At 31.3% G+C, this 15,541-nt stretch overlaps 1 protein-coding gene across 7 annotated transcripts in view; it reads right to left on the bottom strand.

Moving 5' to 3' along the window:
- Positions 1-1,553: 1,553 nt before the first annotated feature.
- LOC115890384 overlaps positions 1,554-15,541 on the bottom strand; it is a 78,943-nt gene continuing 64,955 nt past the window's right edge. For all 7 annotated transcript variants that reach the window (XM_030910596.1, XM_030910594.1, XM_030910593.1 and 4 more), the window contains 3 exons: positions 9,913-10,366; positions 2,105-2,296; positions 1,554-1,877 (listed from right to left, as the gene is read on the bottom strand). In XM_030910596.1, coding sequence (XP_030766456.1) covers positions 1,714-1,877; positions 2,105-2,296; positions 9,913-10,366 — 810 coding nt within the window. In that variant the 3' untranslated portion in view covers positions 1,554-1,713. The remainder of the gene's footprint in view (positions 1,878-2,104; positions 2,297-9,912; positions 10,367-15,541) is intronic.

Here is a 15,541-nt window from a genome sequence, read left to right as displayed (position 1 = left end):
TCTGATTCTCGTAAAATATACAGGGTGTTCCATTTAAATTAAATAAGTTATTGCCGTTTGAAGCTAATAATTATTTAAAATAAATTTTTAGAAGCTCTGTATTATTTTTATTATTACAACACAATAACTGATCAGTAAATAAACTTCAGTAAATGTTTAGTATTAAAACTTTGATACTTTGGAAAATGAAACCTTAAATTTGTGCACTTCCAAAAAATTGAAAATATTTCAAACAGTAAGGTTAAGTATAATAAATCTTAATCAGAACCCCGCGGCGACACAATCGTGGAAACAAAAATGTAATAATATACAGGTGTTCCATTTAAAAATACAATTTTGATATTTTTTACTTATTGGGACACTCTGTATCTTGTAAAATTATTTTAAATTGGCGCCTCTAATAGTCGCTCATCAGGCAAAACTTTCTAATTTATAAAATCTCATCGTTTAGCTACAATACTCCGTGTCGTATGTGGTGAACAACCCTGTATATTGGTGTTTCTTGAAATCGTTGTAAAAAGTAATGAAAATATATTTTAATAATACGAACTTTTAGAATAAATCTTTGTACTTACATAATATTAAGTAATATAAGTACAATTTTGCATATCTTTTGTAGAAAATGTTACCTTGCCAATTGCATAGATTTTGAGATAAATAAGATCAAGAAAATTTTAAGAAAAGTAACCATTTATAAAATTTAAGCTTTTAAAGAAGTAAAAAATATATTTTTCCTAAAATTTTCTTTATTAAAGTGATTTTTTTACAAAAAAAGAAAATAAAGACACCAAACTATCTACTTACACTCATTTCCAACAATTTATTTGTTCATTTATTCCATAATAACTTTTATCATTTTGATAATATTTATCACCACATATAATAAAAAAAGTTATTGAATAAAAACGGCGTCACAGTGGCATTTGAATTGGGTACTCAAAGATAATCCTTGTCGAGCCAACCTCTATATCATGTATTAAAAACTGATAAAAAAATATCTCAAAAAATTAAACGCGGAAACAAGTTTTAATGTCAATTTTAATAAATAAAATATATGTATTGGCCCGACAGAAAATATTGTCGAGGTATATTTCAAAGACTCTACGACACCTTTTTTTTCGATTATTTCGGTACACTTCTGCATTTTTTATTATAAATAATTATTCAAAAACGGATTAGTTTTAAATAAAGACTACATATTTTTCAGATTTTTTTAACTAAAAAAATAAACATATTTTTTATGAATTTTTAATATTCATTTTTAAATTATACTCAAATATTTTGAAAATAATTTTCTTTAAAAATTTAGAGCATCAAGAAAATTGACCAAAATATATTTCTTTTGGCAAGTTTTTTTTATTTAAGTTATTTACCATTGATCTAAATTAATATTCTATACTTTTTGAAAATAATATAATCCATTTTTATACTTAAATCTCTTTTTGAAACTCACTTAAGGGTAGAAGATTAAAATAATGAACCAAAAAGTCATATTTTAACAGATTATTTAAAAATAATTAGAATATACTTGTAACGAACAAAAAAAAAACAGTTTAAGTAAAAAAATATAATACTAAAAATACAGTACAATATATAATAAATCTTTTTGGAAAAAAATAAGGTAGGACTAATTTATTTAGTGCTGAGACGTATCGATATTTTCCCTTAAAAATCGATATGCCCATCACTAATTCCTTAGTCCAGATCTGTTTGTCATGTGTTCGTCGTGTCTGTATCTGATTTTTCTGATTCTGATGTTCTCGTTTTGCAGTATCTGATGCAGTACTCGATGGACCAGGCTATGACACATGTCATGATGAGAAGGGTTTGGGAATGGAGACAGATGGGGTAGCTTTGGGTAATATCTCGAATTTTACCTTAAAAAAATATAAGAAAAAGTTATAGTAATGTTAGACCAATCATCAGACAAATATACAGGGTGGTCTGAATTGTATTTATTTTCCCAAAAAATCCTATATGAGTATTTTGCCACTGCAAGAAAATCACAGTATAGTATATAATCACAGTATAAGTGAAAAAAAAGGTGTTATAAAAGTTTATATCAAAGTATTTTTTTTAAGAAAACAAGTAAAGGATGTTTTACCTAACACAGGTCCTAGGATAACCACAAACAATCCTTTCCCAACGTTATGAAGTCCAAAAGCAGCAGGTAATTTTTCCAAAGTAGCATACTCGGATATAGTGATAGCAAAGTTGATCAACGCAGCTCCTCTGGTGAAGCCAGCTATCACCAACCAAACCAAAATCCATACATATTCAGTTTGGTGAGCTAGGACTGGAAAAAATATAGAAATACCTCAAAATCTAACTCTCAAACCCAATGTTGACTCTCTTCCTCAGGAACTTGATAGAATTAAAGCTTTTAACCATAAGAATTAGGTAATAATAAAAAAATAAAACGATATAATATGTAATGAAAAAATAGGAACAGGTCGTATTCGAAGTTCCTTTAAAAAAATAAATCTGGTTTAAAACAAAGAAAAAATAATGGAATAAAATAAAATGAAAAGAAAAAGTATGCCTTAATAATTATTAAGCTTACTTTCGCTTGTGTCAAATGTGATTGTTACCTATTTGAAGATGGGCCCGCTAGTGACCAGCGCTGCCAACAAAAATCATACAAGTATTAGAATACAACTTGTTGTAAATCAAAAGTAACTAAACAATGTATAAAATGTGCTTTGAGATTGTATAGTATAAAATCAACTGAAATAAACAAACAAGGGATGATACGTTTGATTTATTTTGTAATAGATAATAAAGAATCGAAATTACAGATACGATATCCTGTATTGGGTTCGAACTCACTGACGGCTGGCCGGATGTATTGCGTTTATAGCTGCGGCCAGATGAACGACCAGTTCCAACAGAGTTGTCAGATCTAACGATTTTATACGTTTTACCAATTAGAAAATATTGTTTCAGAAAGAATTAAGTTTCAGAAATGTTAAAATATCCGAGTTAACTAAAAAGCGAAGTTGCTATTCATGAGCTTATTAAATGTTCTAATATTAAATAATGCACTTAAAATATTCTTGGATTTTTCGTTAATAAATGCTGGTGTGGAAAATGGATAAGTAAAATCTCCAACCCCGACCACACTATAACGTCGTTATTTCCATGTTTTTCAAATCCGCGATGCCTGCTATTCCATCAGTCGTTTCATAACAGAATATTCTACATCCTACGTCTATGTAATTTAATATGTGTAGAGTGAGACATGTAACTCGTGAGATTTTCAGCATTATATCCATAAAGGACAAAACAGTATTGTTTCTAAAGGTGCGTCCAGACTTGAGCATTTTAGCCCGAACGAACCGAGCGCGCACGAACAAGCAGAACAAACGCGACCGACAAAAAGGGAGATATTCTGTTTCTTTTTTCTACTGATATGGACTTCTACTGATGGCTCTTATCGACTTTGGAAGTAAACATATTAGGGCCATCGTAAAAAAAGGTCGTCAGACACTGGCTCTAAATATAAGCAGGTAGAAAGTTTAGCTTCCAGTTATTTCAATGTTTACAATATAAATTCCTCTTTTTTATTGTTACTGAGAATCTACAACAGTAAATATTTCTATTTTAATGAATGTTTAAGTTACTTTTACTCTTAATTTTCTAACCAACCTGATTGGACAAGCTGAAAAGTTGACTGCTAGGGCTAGACACTCCTCCAACGGACGGCCAGGACGTTAGTGTGCGCTGTATCTTATGTATCTTATATAGTATTAGAGGTAGCAGCGGCCTGGCCGGTGCGACCTGGTCGTCAGTGTGTTCGAGCCCTATGTTTTCATATTTTCAAACTATATTTATTACTAAAGCTTGATTCAGAACGTCGCAATAAGTGGAATAAATTAGTGGTGTCAACTAGCGTAGAAGTTTGTTCCTTTAATTTCAGTGTAAGCATTCAGAACGTTCAAAATTAGTGGTAGACATTTTCAATTAGTCGAAAAAGTTATCAAACTTTTAACTTTTCCACTAATTATACGTCAAAATTTGCGAGAAATGTCATTTTGGCCTGCGATTATCTTCCGTTCAAGAGAAATTGTGGTTATAAATCAAAAATTGATTAATAAATTGTACTGAAGCTGTGGTTGGTTCCTTGTGAAACATCGTTGAAATATTAGTATTTTAATAAAGCACGCTTTTAGATGTTTCAAAAAACTTTTAATAAGAGTAACTTTAACTCTACATATATGTTTCGGCTTGTTAGGCCTTTTTCAAGAGTTTTTTAAGAACTAATCGTCTAACTACACAGTAACTATATATATATATATATATATATATATATTTGCTATGGGGGTGGGTTCAGAGAGTTTACAATAGGGGTAATAAAAAATGTGTTTAGAAATCCTTGTTGGTCGTTAACATTATTTTCGTTTTTAACAGATTTTAGTATTTCTAACTGTTCAATGTAATTTAAGCGTCTACCTTTTGTTTCTCTGTGTAGTAACTTAATTGAGTTTTCATTAATTTTGTGATTATTTACTATACAATGAGTTGCAAGACCAGAACTATGCTGGAGATTATTAATAGACTTTACATGTTCTTTAATCCTTATATCTAAATTTCTACCTGTTTGGCCTATGTACACGGCATCACAATCATTGCAATCCACCCTATATACACCCGACTTATTTTTGACACTAGTTTTGTCTTTATTATTTAATAAAATTTCACCTAAATTTCTTTTATTTACGTTAATAGTTTTACATCCTATTTTATTGAGATTATTTGATATTTTGTTAGTTAAATTAGGAATGTAGTTTAAAAATCGATAATTGTTATTGTCTTTAGAATTAGCGGAATAAAATTTTTTCATTAATATTTTCTTTTGTTTTTTCTTTAGCATATTATCAATAAGGGAACACTTACATCCATTGTTGATGGCGATTTGTTTAATAATATTTAACTCTTTTCTAAAATTCAGCCCAGAGAATTTTAAAGTGGAAACATTACTAATCTATGAAACATTACTAATCTATGAATTAAACTATGAAAGGGTGACATTTTGATTTGCCAGGATTGGTGTGATTGACTATGTATTACAGTGTCTGTGGTAGTGGGTTTTCTGTAAATATCAAATTGTAATCTATTAGACTGTTTTATAATTGTAACATCAAGAAAATTGATGGTATTAATACCTTTTTCAATGGTCAATTGTATTCTCGGGTTAATTGAATTTAATAATGTTAAAAAACTGTTTAAATTTCTCTCGGTGCCTGACCAAATACAAAAAATGTCATCTACATATCTTGCCCAATAATTTATTTTTGATATTAAACTACTCTTGTTTTTAATTAGCTTCTTTTCAAAATCTGCCATAAATATTTCTGCGAATAACGGTGAAATTGGGGAACCCATCGGTAACCCATCTTTCTGTTTAAATATTTCATTGTTATACTGAAAATAGTTTTGTTCTAAACAAGTTTCAATTATTGTTATTAAATCTGATTTTACTATTATATTAAGATTAGATTTATCAATTAGTTCATAAATAATAGAGGACAATTCATGGGTTGGGATAGAAGTGAACAGGCTTTTGACATCGAAAGAAACGAGTGTTGCATTATGTGGAACTTCAATATTTTTCAAATTATCTAGCAACTCAAAAGAATTCTTTATGGCAAATTTTGATTGAAAATTGATCATGGAAGGAAGTGTTTTAGCTAGTATTTGACATAATTTAAAAAATTGATTGTTTTATAAGCTAAATATTAGTCTTTCTCTATGGATACAACTGACTAACGCAAGCAGTTGCTAGGATATTCTATTAATTTTAATTGTGTATTTTTTTAAACATTGTGAATGATCGTAAAATAAAAAGTATAAAGTGTAATTGAAACCACTAATTTATTCCACTAATTGCGAGGTTCTGAATGAAGTTTAAAGCTTAAAAATTGATTTTCTTTTTATTCTTCTTTATTAGTTTTTAGATAGATTAGTGAAAATAAAATACACTTATTTTAAAAAAAAATATGATATTAATTTTATGTTATATTTAAAAAAAATACTTTAACAGTTGCAGCAGTATAACTAAGAAATTGTAAAATTTAAAATTGTTATGAAAAAAAGAAACAAAGGTTGTAAAAAATGAAGTGGAAAAAATCATGTACGTTTCTTTTCAAGAAAATAAATATACAGCATGGTCCGAACTGTGTTCCGGAAACTTCGGCAGCATATTCGTATAAATGTATGTCCCAAATTGTTTAGTTTCGGAGACACAGGGTGTAGAAGTTTAATTTTTATTTCAATTTTTTCCAAATAATTTCTGAAGTAACGTCAATATTTGGATGTGTTTGTGTTTTAACTGTTTTGAGGACTAATAACTTTTCGTCCGTGCCTGTATAAAACTACTGTGCATTTTAAGTTGTTTTCAAGGCAGAAGTGATTGCCACAAAAATATTTTTTTAAACTCTAACGTCCATATGGATCCAACTTTATGGGGGACACTCTATATAATGTTTATATTTAATTTAAATTTAATTATATTTGCACTGGAATGCAAAATAATGTATTTATCGAAAACTGGTTGTATCTCTTTTTACTTAATGTGTTTTAGCCCAAACTAAAACGAAAATATTATAGGTATTAGTGTATAAATAATAACAAAAAAATGTTGACAAAATGTTGAATGCCGCAAAAAATTTTCAAATATTTTAAAAAATATTGACAAAATGGTGAATGCGCCACTTTTGTGTTTTTTACGTAAGAAATGTCTCTTCGCAACAATCGCTACGAGCAACCGTTCTCAAGCTATTTAGAATGGAAGTAGTCAATACACGTCATTATTGACAAAAAATAAACATGTTGAGTAGATTGTTATTTGACTGAAATTATAAATTAGAGAAGTTTTTATTTTTTTAAATTAAACATAAATTTTTTTGGAGATTAAACAAAAATTGTAGTAGTTTAGGCTTTCGCGGCCATCGTTTGAAGAATTTTGGTTTTTCGGGTTATTAGGCCGTCGTCGGTTAGAATTGCTTCCTAACGTTTCGCTAGCACGAGTGGCTAGCATCTTCAGAGGTGTGTTTGCTCCGATTGCTCACACTAGACTGATGCCTCCGCGTCGGCGTAGCGCGTATTTATGCGTCGGCGGAGGGGGCGTGGCTTGTTCGGGTGGTAGTTCTTCCAGAACTGGTCTACTTCTCTGTGCTGCTACTTTGGTCCTAGATATAGCTGGATGTCAAATTCTGTTAAGGTAGAAAGTTTCTTCCTTCCTGTTGAAATTATTTGGATGTTTGTGAATTTCAACAGCTTCCCTGACCAGACGAGGATGATATCCAGATGTTGTGGCAATGACTTGGGTGTCTTCGAATTGGATTTTGTGGTCACCATCTCTTAGAGCATGTTCTGCTACGGCTGACTTCTCTGTTTGCCCTAATCTGCAGTTTCTCTTGTGTTCCGTAAGTCTCGTTCCTACTGAGCGTTTGGTAGTTCCAATATATACGCTACCGCAGGAACAAGGTATACGGTAGATCCCTGCAGAGGATAATGGTTCTCTTTGTCTCTTTGCTGGTCTTAAGCAGTCCCTTATTTTTCGGGTAGGTTTGTATATGGTTTTGATGTTATGCTTCTTGAGAACTTTACCAATCCTATCGGTGACCTGGGAAACATATGGAAGGAAGGCCTTATTAATGATGTTTTCCTGTTCATTGGCGTCAGGTCTCCTCTGCCTAGGTGCCAGCGCCGCCTTTATTTCTCTGTCATTATAGCCATTGGCAAGAAAGGCTTTATTTAAATGACTTAGTTCCTCTTGGATGTGTTCATTAGCACAGATACGTCTTGCCCTATTTGCTAATGTTCCGATAATCCCCTGTTTTATAGTAGAGAACTCGTGCTAGCGAAACGTTAGGAAGCAATTCTAACCGACGACGGCCTAATAACCCGAAAAACCAAAATTCTTTAAACAAAAATTATTTGTCGCTCGCCGCGTAGCTTGAGCGCCGAGCTTGTTGCAAAAAATGTTGTTTACAAAGATAGTATACTTCAAAATAAAAACACTAAATCACCACAATACACCAAAACACTTTTACTTTTACACTGGACGCGCGTTTCGCTAACCATGTTAGCAAAACTTTTTGAGTTTATAATCATCTGCTGATGATGCTAACATGGTTAGCGAAACGCGCGTCCAGTGTAAACGTAAAAGTGTTTTGGTGTATTGTGGTGATTTAGTGTTTTTATTTTGAAGTATACTATCTTTGTAAACAACATTTTTTGCAACAAGCTCGGCGCTCAAGCTACGCGGCGAGCGACAAATAATTGCACAAGGAAACCACTTACATTACATGGCAGGTATATCCCAATAACAAATTCTGTTTGTACAAGTACACGAGTCGTCAGAGTCGGTCTTAATAAAAACTAATGTTTGAAGTTTAATCCATTTTCCAAAAGAAAATACACTCACTATGGAACTTTAATTACTTCAGCTATAACCGCCTATGTGTTCTCAATCGATTAAAAAAAAAAGTATGTGAATAAGTTGATTAGTTTAGGAATTATCGCGTAGGAAAGAAAAAAAAAACATGGTTATAAATTTTTGACAGATTTTTGACATTTTCCGAGATAAAAAATTTCTGACCCCCCCCCCCCAAAAAGGCCGTAATTAGTCATTTCACATACACAAAGCCCTAACTGATAATCCTGTATAGATATGATGTAGTTACATGATACAAAGAATACAAGGTATGATATTGCGAAGGTTGGTCACTACGTCACAGGTGATAAACGGCTCCATTGGTCGGCAAGCTCTGCGCGCCAATTTCAAATGGTCAAACCAATGGTCAAACAGATTGTGTCATCTGTGAAATTTGATTGTGTCAAAATGTGAAAATTATTTTTCAAATGTCAAGCTCGATGATTTGACATAACTTTTGGGGTTATATCCTAATTCTTCCTTATTTTAGGCCTTTTTTTATTAGTGGCATTTGAACAATATGGATATTTTTTTGTATGGCGTATGACGTCACAGGTGGTATGCGCAAACTTAACGAAATTGGAGCCGCTATCGATCATACCTTGTTTTCTTTGTACCATGATGTAGTTATACCTCCAAAAAATATTTTGACACATTTTCATATCGTTTTTACTCGACTATAGCAAAAATGTGACATTTCTAATAAAAAATCGTTACACTAGGCTTACTTGATTTTGTTATTTATTATGTATCGTTTACAGGGGAATATAAGAAAAGTATTAGCAACAGTTTCATACAAACATTTTGAAATTAATATTTCTAAGTAATGACCTATCTGGGAACCACTGTGGAATGTCGTAAACGTATATTTTTTTACTCAGTAGCTTTATACAGTTACCGACGAAACCTTAGTACTCTTCAAACAAGTTAGAAGGTATGTAACATGTGAAAAAATTCCCAGACACCAATTTTTATCAAAATATTGACGTTACTTCAGAAATTATTTAGAAAAAATCGATATCTCCAAAACTAAACATTTTAGGACATACATTTATACGACCTATTTTTACTTAATTTTATCTGCAGAATATGCAGCCGAAGTATCCGGAATACAGTTCGAACCACCCTGTATAACACTAAATAAAAAAATACTTGGAAACTGGATAGGGTTTAAAACAGAATAATAGAACTATTAGAATTTCTTTTATTGTATTTTAGAAAAAAAATCACAAAAAATACACAGGGTGTCTCAATATTCCTGTATATAAAACATACTTTACATATTTTTTGTCATGAGAAAGGAAAAAATGGCGTCCCAAGACGGTGATTCTAACAGTCTCTAAAGTTTTTTTACAACTGATTTTATAATACTCAATGTCGTTTATACCATACTATTTTTTATTTCCCTATCCAGTTTTCATTATGTCCATGCTCCTTCTTAGAAGCTACAATAGATACAAAAAATTCCTCACCTGATCTGCAGATACCCAAAACAAATATCCCACTCATAAACAGCGTCCTTTTTGAAATCAACAACCTGTCACAAATCGGAGGCAGAATCAACCTGGCCAGGACATCGGTGAAAGCCTGCACAGACAAAAACAACGCAACATCCTGCTTGGTATAACCGATACTCTGGAAGAAGAACGGCATGACCATCTTGAAATTCTGCTCTGCAACATAAAAAACAGAAAGGCCGAAAACCAAATTGAGATAGATCGGGTCTTTGAGCAGGTCGAAGTCCATGAACTCCACGATTTTCTGCCAAAAGGTTTTTTCCTGCTGTTCCTTGAATTTGAGGTGTTCCCTTTGGAGTTCTTTGAGGACTTTTTGCTGGGGTGAGAACTGGACTCCTGGGTAGCTGAGGTTCCTGCGCAGGCGAGCTGAGCTGGGCGCTGGTTCTATGGAATCTGGTGTATCAGCGCTCTAAAAAGTAGGTCAAAAGTTAAAGTATTCAAGAAAAACTCTACAGGGTGTTTCACCACATACAACACGGAGTATTGTAGCTAAATGATTTGATTTTTACAAATTGTAACTTTTGGGTTCGTTGAAGGACTAATAGTGCTACAATTTAAAAATATTTTCACAAGATACAGAGTGTCCTAAATAAATAAAAAATATCAAAGTTGTATTTTTTTAAAAGGAACACTCTGTATATTATTACATTTTTAGTTTCTACGATTAAAATAAAGGTAAATTTGATTAAGGTTTATTATATTTAAACCTTACCGTTTTTGAAATATTTTCAATTTTGTGAAATTGCAGTAAAAATTTTAAAGCTTCATTTCTCCAAGGGTATCAATGTTTTTAATAGTAAATATTTAATGAAGTTTATTTATTGATCAGTTATTGTGTTGCAATAATAAAAATAATACTACCTTATACAGAATGTCTAAAAATGTATTTTAAATAATTATTAGCTTCAAACGGCAATAACTTCTTTAATTTAAATGGAATGCCCTGTATATTTTAGGAGAATCAGATGCACAATTAAATTGTCTATCAAATTGTATTATACCATTTTTTACCTATCCCTTCAAGTTTTCGTAGAAAATGCATTTTCTTATAATTTAGACCTCATTTATCAATATATCCATGGAATATTGACATTTTAGATTGTTTTAAAGCAACAAATGTACAAAATGTACGAGACTAGTAATATTATCGTTTTTAGCAAAACGATAATATTACTAGCCCATTTGTATGCAAAAAAAAACTATTTAAATCTTTATAAAAGTATACCATTAATTAAATATAACACCATTATTTCCGCCCATATACTAATTAATTACATACTTAATTGTGTTCGTTAATAAATTATTATAAATAAAATGTGGATTTGAGTCAGAAATCAATATAATAATAAGTTATCAAATTAAAGTCTCTGTTGTTATAAATAAGCATTTATAAAAAATGAAATATCATTTTTAAGGTGTTACTTTTTATCACACTGTCTAATCCCATACAAAATTCAGTTTTTTAGTATTTGGAGCAATTATTATTAATCAACGCAAACAGTCAGTTAATGTAGTTTGAATACTGGAATCATATTAATTGATCCTCTTTAACAAATATTTAAACACTTTTTTTTTATTTTTCAATGAAATAAACGAATTATATCGACAATATTACTATCTGTACTCTTTAAAAATTTGGTACATCTTTAAAAATAATCTAAAATGTCAATAGTCCATGGGTATATTGATAAATAAGTTCTAAATTACAAGAAAATGCATTTTCTACGGAAACTTAAACAGATAGGTAAAAAATGGTATAATATAATTTGATAGACAATTAAATTGTGCATCTGATTCTCGTAAAATATACAGTCTATTTAAATTAAACAAGTTATTACCGTTTGAAGCTAATAATTATTTAAAATAAATTTTTAGACACTCTGTATAAGGTAGTATTATTTTTATTATTGCAACACAATAACTGATCAGTAAATAAACCAGTAAATATTTAGTATTAAAAACTTTGATACCCTTGGAGAAATGAAGCCTTAAAATTTTTACTGCAATTTCACAAAATTGAAAATATTTCAAAAACGGTAAGGTTTAAGTATAATAAACCTTAATCAAATTTACCTTTATTTTAATCGTAGAAACTAAAAATGTAATAATATACAGGGTGTTCCATTTAAAAAAAATACAACTTTGACATTTTTTACTTATTTGGGACACTCTGTATCTTGTAAAATTATTTTTAAATTGTACCTCTAATAGTCCTTCATCGATCCCAAAACTTACAATTTGTAAAAATATCATCGTTTAGCTACAATACTCCGTGTCGTATGTGGTGAACAACCCTGTATATTTATTTACAAACCAAAAACACTAAATCACCACAATACATCAAAACACTTTTACTTTTACACTGGACGCGCGTTTCGCTAACCATGTTAGCATCATCAGCAGATAATTATAAACTAAAATACAATCTACAAGTTGAACGTTAATATACTCGCTCAGTGGGCACCGAGTGGGCGTGGCAAGATCTAGCCAACCGAGTCAGAGCCCACCGAGCGTAACAGTTAAATTTCCGCCACTAGAGTAGTAGGAACAAAGAACTTGAAGGAATTGGACCGTTGTCTCTGTTCATACTATCTTTACATTTATTAATTCTGATGCTTCCATATGCACCTAATTGCCTGTAATTTGAGACTTGCTTAATTAATTTTAAATTATTAAGATCTATACAATGTTCTTTATCAACAATATGTTCGGCAACGCAAGATTTATCCGGTCTACCATATCTTATCTGAGCTAAATGTTCTTTAATCTAGTTAATATTGATCTTCTAGTTTGCCCAACATATTGTTGGGATCTTAATAATTTAAAATTAATTAAAGAAGTCTCAAATTACAAGCAATTAGATACATATGAAAGCATCAGAATTAATAAATGTAAAGATAGTATAAACAGAGACAACGGTCCAATTCCTTCAAGTTCTTTGTTCCTACTACTCTAGTGGCGGAAATTTAACTGGTAGGCTCTGACTCGGTTGGCTAGATCTTGCCACGCCCACGCGGTGCCCACTGAGCGAGTATATAAACGCTCAACTTGTAGCTTGTATTTTAGTTTATAATCATCTGCTGATGATGCTGACATGGTTAGCGAAATGCGCGTCCAGTGTAAAAGTAAAAGTGTTTTAGTGTATTGTGGTGATTTAGTGTTTTTATTTTGCTGTGTAACACCAAAGGTTCCAACCCAAGTAGCATTTTCACGACTTGCGACCACATGTTTACTAAACACAACGTTGGATTAGTTACAAAAAATAGTTAGCTCCCTACCTTGGGTATTAAAATAAATTTAAACGTTTTTATAACGTTGTGCCGACGTTGGACTAGTACTACAGCAAAGTAGAAGCTTCTGCGACGTCGAATAAACGTTGTCTTGTAACCTTTTTTGCTTAAGTGATCTTTAGGTGATTTGGACAACGTAGTTACAACGTTGGATAATATAGAGTTTTCCGACGTCAGTTTCAGGACCTATTCCAACGTTATGCAAACGTCGTCTGTTTTACTAATTCCAACGTTGTTTAGATTTCCTTATTCTTACGTTGGTAGGACGTAGAGTCACTACCTTTTTGCAACTGTATTGAACCATAACCTTAAATCTTAAATTTTCAATTCATTGTTCTGTTCAGTCAGACAGTTCAGTGCTGTTTTTGTTTTTATAAAAAAAAAACTTAATTAAAATGGGACATAAGAAAGGTACATATAAAACTAAATTTAAATATACATCGACATATATTACCGACACTTCCTCGTTTATTTAGATTATAGAGGGCGGCACAAGCTAGACTCTAGAATGACTAAATTAGGCAATCTTGCGACTAGTATACTACCTGTTAAGGCCGAACTGCGACTTTATTAGTCCAGTATGCGACTACTCGAACTACTCCATCTTAATCTCCAAAACAACAAAGTTAAAGCCGCCATGTTGTTAAATAAGAAAATGTTTCGTTCTTAAAATAGCAATTCCTGCTTTTTGAATACATTAACTTGAAATATTTGACCCTAAAAAATACGCGGAAACAATTTTTTCGAATGCGAATAAATTATTCTCATTTTACTAAAAAAAAAATTCAAGAAAATTTTTAAAACTTCTTTAATTTCAAGGCCCATTAGTATTTTTTAAAGTAGAAACAATACATTTATCAATAAAGTTGTTTGCGTTTAACTTTTTACCTTGGGTAACGAGTTACAGAGTCGGTTAAAGTGTTTCAATAATTATGATCTTCAAACATCCTCCACACTTAAATACTTTTGTTTTGTTTTCCTTCACTGCCATCTGACATATGTCTCTAACTAAATTATAAATATAATATTTTTACTATAATTATCCCAATTTAGGATAAAACGCGACTTAGACGCCATATTAGTTTTGTATTTCCGTGAATTAGGATTTTAAACAACGTTGCAGTTTGTACTAAATTAGGCTTCTAGCCAACGTCGGTATCCAACGTCGTTTCGACCCAAAAATTATTCTCCAAATTAGTGCAGACTAGGGTTGGCATGAGGTTGTGCCGACGTTGCGCCCCGACGTTTGGTCGCGTGACACAACATTGTCCCGACGTCCAAATGCTGCTTGGGAACCCTCAACTGTAATTTTATTTAGCACACTCTATCTTGTAAAATATTTTTAAATTGTACCTCTAATAGTCCTTCAACGAACCCAAAACTTACAATTTGTAAAAATCTAATCGTTTAGCTACAATACTCCGTGTCGTATGTGGTGAACAACCCTGTATATCGAGTTGAACAAATTAAAGTCTTTATTGTTATTATTTGTAAATAGAGCACTTTTATATGACATAACCCTCAGATTTACACCTGAGATGAAGCTATACATGATTATAATTACGAAAATAAAGCAAGACAGGTAAGGAAGTAGATATAGAGATTAACCTCACCAAAATTATCATCGATTGTCATTCCCAGCCGTCTTTGACACCGGTTTTTTTTCAATCATGTGATATTTTGAAAAGATATGAATTCTCCATTAAACAATATTGGAATAGTATACTAGATGTTCCATTTAAAATAAAAGAATAACTTTTAAATGTTCAATATTAATTTTGTCTCATCCTGTATAGCTTTTTTGATCCAATTTTAATTTGATTTAACATAAAAACATTATCTAAAATATAGTTTTCCGTATAATAGCCCTCAGCTGCAAAAATAATATACCGGGTGCGTCTCAAAAGTGGCTCACTACTATACAGGGTGTTTCAAAACAAATGCGAAAAACTTGAGGGGCTGATTCCTTGTTCAAAATAAAGGGTAGTTTGCTTCATAAACGTTGGGTCAAAAGTCAACCATTAGGGAGATATCGCGGTACAAAGATGGCGGAAAAATAATGTTTTTATTTTTTATCTTGAAAACGAAAAGAGATAGACTAATGAAATTTTTTGGAAGCATTACTGTTATGAAAACACACTTTCTGGTAATTTTTTCACTTTTTTAAAATAAGTGGAAGGGGTTGAAATAAACACCCTTATCATTCTTGTTAACGAAATTTAAAGAAAAATCTTATCAAACACATGCAAAAAAAATTTGTATAGTTTAATTTGTTTAGACACTTTTTTATCTCT

The sequence above is a fragment of the Sitophilus oryzae genome, unplaced genomic scaffold (assembly GCF_002938485.1).
Source record: "Sitophilus oryzae breed Bouriz unplaced genomic scaffold, Soryzae_2.0 scaffold_863_pilon_pilon, whole genome shotgun sequence".
Lineage (NCBI taxonomy): Eukaryota > Metazoa > Arthropoda > Insecta > Coleoptera > Curculionidae > Sitophilus > Sitophilus oryzae.
This window is presented reverse-complemented; position numbering and strand designations above follow the sequence as displayed.